This window comes from Mytilus californianus, unplaced genomic scaffold (assembly GCF_021869535.1).
Source record: "Mytilus californianus isolate M0D057914Y unplaced genomic scaffold, xbMytCali1.0.p SCAF_19, whole genome shotgun sequence".
In the NCBI taxonomy this organism is placed as follows: domain Eukaryota; kingdom Metazoa; phylum Mollusca; class Bivalvia; order Mytilida; family Mytilidae; genus Mytilus; species Mytilus californianus.
This window is the reverse complement of record NW_026262667.1, coordinates 8448890-8459105: the sequence shown is the minus strand read 5'-3', so window position 1 is coordinate 8459105 and position 10216 is coordinate 8448890. Positions and strand designations below refer to the sequence as shown.

At 31.7% G+C, this 10216-nt stretch overlaps 1 protein-coding gene across 1 annotated transcript; it reads right to left on the bottom strand.

Moving 5' to 3' along the window:
* Positions 1-10: 10 nt before the first annotated feature.
* Positions 11-5979, bottom strand: LOC127727219 (melatonin receptor type 1B-A-like). The gene is made up of 2 exons (XM_052234693.1): positions 5590-5979; positions 11-3307 (listed from the first exon to the last, which is right to left on the bottom strand). Exons 1-2 carry the CDS (start codon positions 5849-5851, stop codon positions 2544-2546), a joined length of 1026 nt encoding a protein of 341 aa, XP_052090653.1. The 5' UTR covers positions 5852-5979; the 3' UTR covers positions 11-2543.
* Positions 5980-10216: the final 4237 nt, after the last annotated feature.

Below are 10216 nucleotides of genomic sequence, written 5' to 3'. Positions count from 1 at the left end.
TGTATGCTGATGATACAACTCTCCATACCCATGTTATAGATATGTAAAAATATAGAAAGAAAACTAAACCACGATGCGCCAACCCTATCAATACTTGGGGTCTAAATAACAAAATTAAAATGAATCCTCTAAAAACAATTCCACGGGTGCCACATGTGGAGCAGGATCTGCTTAACCTTCCGGAACACTTGAGATCACCACAGTTTTTGGTGGGGTTCGTGTTACTCAGTCTTTTCTATGTTGTGTTTTGTGTAATGTTGTTTATCTGGTGGTCTGTTTCTTTTTAAGCCTTGGCGTTGTCAGTTTATTTTCGACTTATGAGTTTGAATGTCCTTTTGGTATCTTTTGCCTTTTTCTTATATGCTCATTGGGACTAATAAAAACGAGCTTTGGTATGCCAATAATTAAATATATTAATACAAGATTCTGATTCTGGTTTAAAAATCTCAAAAGTAAAACGCGTAATTACTAAAGGAGTCTGTTGTACAATTATGAACCTTCATAGAAGAAATTTAAGAAGTTATGCAATCAATAATCTTGCTGTTGTGTGGCCTAACACAAATAAGTTGAAAACAAAATCACATATTGCTTCTCAATACTTTCGAATAAACTTCTAAATAAAATACAAATATCTGATAAGTTTTAAAATTGAAATAAATAGATTTTTAACGGTAAATTAATTGTAACCACTCTCTCGGTGTCCTTTCATATTTATGTATTATTTAATTTTGTATTCCTGTCCGTTCAACTGTTGATTCGAGCGCCAATGATAAGTCTTGTGTAGACGACATTAAATGCCTGGCATCATTGACATTGACATATTTCTGCCAACAATCGTTTAGCTTGCATGTAGTATCATGTGTTAAAAAATTGTAATCTTTGTAATACTTACTCTGTTTGTTTTTGTGAGCGCATCAAATTAGATTAGTGAATGATAATTGAGTCACCCTCTTTAGATAAAGTTATTGGTATTGTCATATGCAATATTATAATGCAATATGCGATAATGTTGGTATTGTTTTGCTCATATAAACAATGTATTGTCAAAATTGATCGTGATTTTGTTCAGAATATTTGGGGCTCAATGAGTGCAGTACATTCAAAATAATCGATGAAATAAGAACATTACTGAATACTGTACATAAAAATAAGAATAAAAGATTGGGAAGACCCATGTTCATGAGATCTCTATATCAGATAGCTATAATATAATCAAATTAATATATTTTTTCTCGTTTTCTTCCTTTTTTTTTTTGGCCATCCAAAACATTCTGTAATTGAAGTTTGAAGTTTACTTTGAACAAACACCACAACAATTGTAATTACAAATAAACAGACATACATACAATTGGTCAATTTAACCATGTATTAAACATTTAATATCACCTACTATAAAATTTATTTCAAAGTTTGCATGTCCAAAATGAACTGTTTAGTTAACAGTATATATTGATTGATTGATCGGTTGGTGTTTAACGCCACTTTCGGCAAATATTGGCTATTTCGTGGCAGTAAGTTTTTATTGGTGGAGGAAGCCGGAATACCATGAGGAACCACCAACCTTCGGTAGGAAAATTGACAATCCTAGTCAATCAAGATTGAAGTCGAATGCACCTGCCACGTGCGGGGGTCGAACTAACAACCTCAGTTTTGACAGGCTAGTGAAACAGTATTTGAACTACTTAGACCACTCGGCCTCCGACGCCCCCTAGTCAGTATTTAGCAAATCATCAATTTAATTCACTAGTAAATATATTTTAGTCTTAAACGGTTATTCTGATCATAACATCATCTGAAAAGTTTGAACACAAAAACGTTAAGCCTAGTTAAGAGCTTAAGTCATTTTTTATAAATTTTCTGAAAATGAAATCATGTACTGTGCAGAAGCTTCCAGACAATTCAGGATGTTTTTTTTATACAGGTAAATAACAACTACTGAACAGTCTGAACATAGACTGAATACGTCTTAATTGACTGCAAGGTAAATGTCTGACCAGTACTTAATCTACCGCAGTGAATAAAGCTGAAAATGAACTAAACGATTGAACATGACTTGATAATGTATTGTTCAGTCTTTAAAGAGCTGCTTAGATCACAATTACCGTTTCAGTTCAAAATCGATTTAATAGTGAATATTTTATCACGGCTAACTTTCAATTTTTATACTTGGCTTTCAGTTGAAAAAGGACACATTATAAACACCTAGATGTTAATTGTTTTCAATTTCGGAAAATTCTAATTCATTCCTCTCAAATGAAATGGATCAATAGGCAAACTGTTCAAATACTGTTTCAAGACAATGTACTTCTTTTTTTATTTTATGATTTATAGTCTATAAAAAATCAAACTTATAACAAATAACTCTTACTGTAAAAAATATTAGAGTTTTGATTAAATCAATTTTGTTAAACTGGTTCATTTACATAGACTGCGAAATTTGACAAGACAATTCAAAAGAACATTCTGGAAATTATGGATAAAAGGAGAGATGGGTATATGACATTGCTAGTTGCTTTGACGTGTTTATTGATGTTAGGTTTTATTTAACCATTAGATGAAGATGATGTCATATTAACTCTCGTGACAACAGATAGCGATACTTGATCATTAAGCTGTTGTATTACTTCTTTGTCGCCAATTTTAAAAATTTTATGGACCTCTGTTTTAAATTTTTCATTTGAAAAATAATAAATAAAGAAATTAATCGATGGATGAAAATGGGCAAAAACTGTGATGCAAAGATGAACTTCGTGGGAAAATGTATCATTCACATCGGCTACAAGCAATATGGCGAAAGGTATCCAACAGATTGAAAATACAGCATACACAATAAATATTGTTTTTGCTAGGCGCAGGGATTTAGTGTCAATGATTGGTGCGTTTGCTCTACTTGTTACTTGTTTTCTCTTATGTCGGACAAATAAAAACAGTTTGAAGTAAGAAATTCCTACAACGATCAAGGGAATCCAAACAAGACAAACTGAAAATACCACGGTGTAACTATATGTTGCCATTCTGTCCCAAATACATTCCAAACTTTTGTCATCAAAACCATGTCCGCCAATTCCAGCGTAATTAAGTAGAACCATGATCATTCCAACGATATACAGTGATAGGCACATTATAATACAGGATCGCCGACTAAATATTTTCTCGTAATATGAGTTGTGACAGATTAATATATATCTGTTGAAACTGAGAAATGTGATGGACCCCAGAGACACAATACATGAAATGGTACACATTTTCCCAATTATGTCGCACAGAATTGGATACTGCATGAAGAATAACCGACCTTCAACTTTACCTGTAAAAAAGAATAAATAAGTGATATGTTTATTTACTTATACGAAAACAAACGTAGGTATTTGTTTTTACAATTAACATTTGCAATGAATCGGTATTGGCCTTGTGGTGATCACTGTTACATTTTTTATTCTTTAATAGACGAAAGCAGAGCGTCTGGCGTACAAAAATATAATCCTGGTATCTTAGAAGATTTCTATTTCCTGCATTAAAAACACTTTTTATTTTGTCTCTTCTCCTTAAAGGTGCATATTCTTTTATTACATGTACGAAGAATGATAGTTTTTGTTAACATCTTCATCTTTATGAACATCTAAACTGAGCCACTGAATACGACTGTTGATCATAGATCTATTATAAATATTTGTAGGTTTGCCATATGTTATGTATCATGTCACAACTGAACCAATCAAGTTTTGATAATCACTAAAACCATTTGACAAAGTTGTATGATAACACATTTTTGGTTATTTATTAATATAACAACAAAAGATGGTTTTCTGTTTCTAACAAACAGATTAGATTTTTTATCAAATTAAAGCAATGATACATGTGACACAGTTGACTGTTGCTACGTTCAAACATATCAAAATTTAAATCCCATAGAATTATATATAATTATCATTTTGACATACAACGTTTTCCAACGATTTGGATAATGTATCTATAAATTTATTTTCATTTAAAGAAGTAGGTCTATAAATTCTCAGTAAACACCATTTATTTTTGTTACATATAATTTCACAATAATTTTTTTCTAGTTCCTCCCTTTCAAGCTCTTTCCTACGTCTTGGTGGTAATTTTGTATTCATGTTACAAAAATTTCCTCCCATTTTACTATTTCTGTCATTTTTCTGAAGTTTATAACATTCTATATTTAACAAAGATTGTTATCAAAAGACACACCAAGCTTGGTTTCTGAGATGTATATTAAGTTAACAATTTTATCAGGCAACGGAGGTTTTATTTCATCGGATGTGTTTCGAGTACTATTTATATTTAAATAGCATATCATTAATTTCGTCGGATGGTTTTTCTTATTTTTCCTTAAAGCATTTAAAATGTCATATTCGTTCTCGTCAATGGACAAAGGGACGTCACTCAAATTTACAGATCATGTTACCTAGTCAAATTATCAAAACCTTTATGATAAAAGCATTTACTATGATTAAAAATCTAAGACTACTATCATTTACTGACAGCGTGTTCTAAGCCAATGAAAACTAATAAATAAATCATGTTCTCCGTGACTAAAACATCAATCAGAACACATTCAACTGTTTTTTTCTTTTTTTTATATATATATATCAAAATATTAAACCTATATTTTTAAAAAGTAAAATCCTAGTTCCAATATATTGTTATTCGAAACAAACTTGACACCTTGAAAATGATGTATGTTTTAGACATAATACTGTGAATACAATTTTCATTCAATCTCGAACGATTACCGTTACAATTCAAAGCAATGTTGCAGGTCGAGTCCTTCGTTATTATATATAGGACGTAATGTAAACTTGAAAACATAACTACAGAATAAAAATTTAACAAAAAATGAAAGCTTAATATAATGCGATTATTTTTTCTGGCAAGCATGCTAGCCAATCATCAATGTACCCCCGTTATCTAAGCCTACATATACATTTGCTTCTCTTGTCCTGAATATTTATATTTAGTATTTCCCAGGAACGTTACGAAAACTAATTCAGTAAATTGTTAAGAATTCCTGATGTTGTCTTTATGAACAAACAAGAATATTTATCAGTAATCCTTTTTTATTGGCATTTTTGTTATAGTTATCTTGATTGTATTCATATTTCTCAAAATATTTGATAACGTATCTAGATGTATTGAGAGTGGTATTCATAATTCAATACTGTTAAGTATAGCAACTCTGACAAAAAAAAAGGAATGCGATGACCGTTCTGCAATGTTTAGATACAGATATGTTTTCTTTAAACCAACAAAAAATCATACAGTGAAAAAACGTTTTTGTGTCGACATGTTTCAGTCAAAATTTCAATGGCTGTACAAAACTATTTACAAAGCGTGATTTTCTGCAGAAACCGTAGCTTCAAGGACAGGCTAGCGAGATAATAAATGATTAGGTTAACTTATGTCAATGATGCTTCAGTTAGTACCAGCACTAACACTGACAGAGAAATGCAATGGGAAAAATTATGTAAATGTTACTTTAGAGCAACGTTTTATTTAAATATATTTGATGAGTTTTTTTAAGATTTAAAGGCCCCTATGGTCGAAACATAATATACGGTTACTTACCAACAACGCTCATAGGATCTGCCACCAAAGTAACGTACATGTCTGATATAGCTATATTGATGATGAATATAGACTGTACGGTCATCGTTCCCTTCGATCTTGCTGTAATAATCAAAATTAGAGCATTTCCGAATGTCCCTACGAGAGACGCAATAGTTTGTAAAGCTATAGATGTAATTGCAAACCCAGGAGATTCCTGAATGAATTCATATTTTCCAAAATATTTGGTAACGTATCTAGATGTATTGAGAGTGGTATTCATAATTCAATATTGTAAGTATAGCAACTCTGATAAATTGACGAATGCAATGACCGTTCGGCAAAGTTAAGATACAGATATTAACTGGTAGTTACATATATTTTGCTGGTGGTAAATCGTCGTTAGTATATATTTTGATAAGTAAAACAGATTTTTCTTCTCCTTTATATGTTTTTATAAACACCTACATGTTTAAAATTTTATAACCGTTAATGAATACGTCATAGCTTTTGGTTAATGGGGGGATGCAACAAGAAAATTATTATATTTTTATTGGTTTTTAGTATGTCTTTCATTCGGGAAAAAATCGGAAGTACAATACCAATCATTTTCCTTGTATACAGGCCGAGTAGTCTTTATAGAGATGACGTGCTGTCGTTATAAGTCTTTAATCATATCCTTGTATAACAATCCCTATATTGTCATGCTTTTTCACGACTTAAAGTTATGGTCTAGTTGAGTATACAGCATAATTTTTTAAAGTTCAATAAGACACTTCAATATTCTGTTTGTAAGAAGGGAGAGACGACACTAGGGGGACAATACAATTATTAAACATCAGACAACGACAAAGATAGGCAACACTCTGGCCAACAGACGAACAACAGTCAACTTACAATTCACTAATAAATTTAGATTGCGCAAAACGAACACTTTCAAAATTCGGAGTTGAAATCAGGTGATCCGGACGGGTAAATAGTTAATGTTCCTCTAAATGTCGTGCAAGATCAGACAAATAATACTCAAATATCGATTTGTGTGAGGATTGCATTGTCAAGACTTAAAACTATAAGTCTGTCCGCAATGGTGTTTGGCAAAAATTAAGGGATTGGGTTATATGTATTCGACTTCTCTTGGTATAGAATATTTCATTAGTAAGATAACTAATAGGGTAAGGTTTAACTATGACAATTTGTCATAGAAAAGAAAATAGATTTACAAAAAGGAAGTGCACTTTTTTATTTAACAATTATCGTTTCCGGAAGATTGTTATATTTTTTCATCATCATTTTACACTATTGTACTTTCCTTTTTATATATTTTCCTGGTTTGAAATTACTATACACGCTCTGCTACAAATATAATTGGGGTTGACTTATAAACATGTATACCTGTATCAAACATAAAATATGTAGTCTGATATTTTAGATGCTATAATTATTTTATTTTGTAACATTCGTTTTACGGAAAGAGGTACCAATCAAATTTTAAAGGGTAGCGGAAGACACCAAACGGATATGCAAACGTATAAACGTATAACTCTTTCACAAACTTACAACGCTATTGAATAAAAGAATAAACGACCAAAAGATAAACAACAGTATACAAAACACAACATATGAAACTAAAGACTGCGCAACACGAACCCAATTAAGGGTGATCCCATGTGATCCACATTAAACACCTGTAGTTTTGCTCTCATGTAAGTTCAAGCTCGGTGATATTAAATTCGAGGAAAGAGGACTGGATTATCGATATGAAAATTGGAACATATATGTCGTCATATGTTAATGGTAAACCAACTCGTAAATGTTCGAAGGGATCACTTCAACTTTGCCATTTGGAGTCCTTGGTTAAATAGCTTCCTAGAAAGCATTAACTCTCTATCAAGGAAATCACGATATAAATGAGAGCTCTGGAATATCGTATTAACTTGGAGTGAGATATATACTCCATATGAAGGCGCTGCTCCTTATGAAATCAGACTAATATCTATAAAGGTTTAAGTTGTAAAGAAGAGAAGAACAGATGGTTTCCATCGGAATGCCGATTGTTTGTTGAAAAATACGTCCTCAAAACGTTACATATATATTGTCAATCAAGAAATCAAGGATCTTGATAATGTCAGTTTCATGGAATTTTTTGTTTGAATCATAGAGAGATGTTTTACAAAGTACGATTTATCCCTCCATAAGACAAGATATTTGTTTCTACGTTGACCATTCTTTTTATATAACAAAGCAGGACCAATTCTTTCAATTTGTCGTCTAGTTTGCAATTGGGAATACTTGTGTAACGGGTAGAAAAGCCAAATGTTTCAATACTATTGTAAGAGGAAAGAGACTTAGATTGTATGTACTCTTAACATATCTTTGGAATATTTAAGTATCCACATCTGATTCACACCGCAACTAGAGTGTGTAGCTTCTCAATAACTCTATAGCCCGGCTTTGATTGCTGATAAAATTAATTAAAAAAGTGTAGAAAGGGGCAACTTGGAGCACGTCTGTAACTGTTTAAGAATTTAGTTGATATAAGAACCCTACAAAACAGGCCAACATTAATCTTTCATTCCGTTTTGAATGTTCAAAAATCAATCATAAGTAGTATACATGTACCTGTATACGTACACTTGCATAAGCTCATTTGTTGTTACTTAATTTTCTTTGAATTTTCGTGCTGTACTGAATAATAGGATCCTGACTTAGGAAAGTATGCCTAGTGTCTAGTGCGATCAAATAATCGTTACGTGGCAAGATTGAAGAATTAATTGTTGATGTTAGCCTTGTTGATTTTGTATAAGAACTTAAAGTTAAGGTAAAATTTTGCCTGTAATTTTATAGAATGTTTAAATGTTGATTAATTGTAACCAATATCTCGTGTTTTTAATTGTTTGTGTATAATTTTGCATCATTGTGTAAATTTTCCACCATATAGAATTTCTGGATAAGGAAATTAGGTACTGCAATGCCATACGTTTGCAATGATAACATCAAAGGTGTAGAAAGTTGTCAAGTCCAACCTGCAGTGATGTAAATGTAATGCGTTTTTCAGCACTAATTCAAGACACAAGCGCAGTGAAGGTCAAAAACATTACCATCGTCCAAATTTGAAAAAAAAGTCTTCTAAATCTAGATCACTCACTGGGAGCTTTGACGGCTTTCTTTTACATCTCTATCATCCGCTTGGGTTACATTTAATTCGTACCATTCCTTTTTTGTCTGCCTAAAATATAATGAGATTATGCACTTGAAAAAAGATGATTAGATATGTTTTCTCAAATATACAGACTGGTAGGTATATTTTGTGATCTAACTATTTTCCGTTTATTTCAACCAGTAAGATCAGAAGCATTACACGATGAAAATATGAAATTCCTTCAAATTCAGTTTTCAAATAAATGAATCGATGCTATCAACATCAGGAACGTTCTTCGTCACAAAGAAGTCACATATAAAACTCCGGTCTATTTTTAAAATCAGTCTGTTCCTATTGTCTCCTACAGTTACACCAAAACCATTGCATCTAAAAGATGTAACTATAAACAAGCATTGCATTGATTTAGAAGAATACTTTAAAAAACACCCTCTATAATATGACTGTTCATACTCTCCATTATTTACAACTCATCTGACCATGTAATTACTGGTGATCTAAATATAATTCAACATGAACATCTTCGAAATTTGATATCTAATGGTAATAAATTGAGAGAGCCACAACACATCAATTGGAACCATGATTATACAATAATAATGGAGTTCGTTGAGGAATACACTAGAGCATGGGCAAAACCATAAAATGTTAAACCGAACTCTCTGTCAGAATTGGTGAAAGCAATTAGCTATTTGATACAATGTCGAATCCACAAGTTGAAAAACTGTATACATGTTCGACCGAAGTCCGTATTCAGAGACATAGAAGCTGTGTCTATCTTCTTTTCGTGATAGATATGTAGTTGTTCCTGTGGACAAAGCTTAAAACAATATTGATTTTGTCTTTTAATCCTATAACTACGTGTGTCTTACCAATAAATAAAAAATAGATTAAGGCTTGGGTAATCCAACGTGAATAAACGTAACTTATTTTAGGAATAATGAGATTTTTTTTCTTTTTAAACTCAAATTGATTCTGTATTGCACATGTTGCTGTTTAACAATAAAACTTGGTGTACAGCATTCCATCAAGTGTCCCTGCTAAATGTACCACAAAATATCCATGGAGAATATTCAGTAAAATTAACTATAAATAACATTACTATAAATATCTGAATAAATAAATTACTATTACACACAGTCTTTACTACTACAAAATTAGTTTATAATTTGTATTTATATTACTATCTATAATTACACAAGTTTGTCAGTATGTGTACGGAAATTATTCGTCACTACGGAATATTTTTTATACTATCTCGTATGTATCAGATATGAAATGCGGTCAGTGGCCTCACACGTTTTTTTTTTTTGCGACTCATGTTTGGATATATTGTTTTATAAGTCCTTCATTGCCTCGTTGAATATTCCATTGAGCAACAAAGCTGGGAACTTACCTTGTTTGTATTGGATATCTTAACTTCACAAAACTCCGTACAAACAACGATACATTGCCGGTCCATCTGCATGTTCTACCAAGAAATTAGATTAA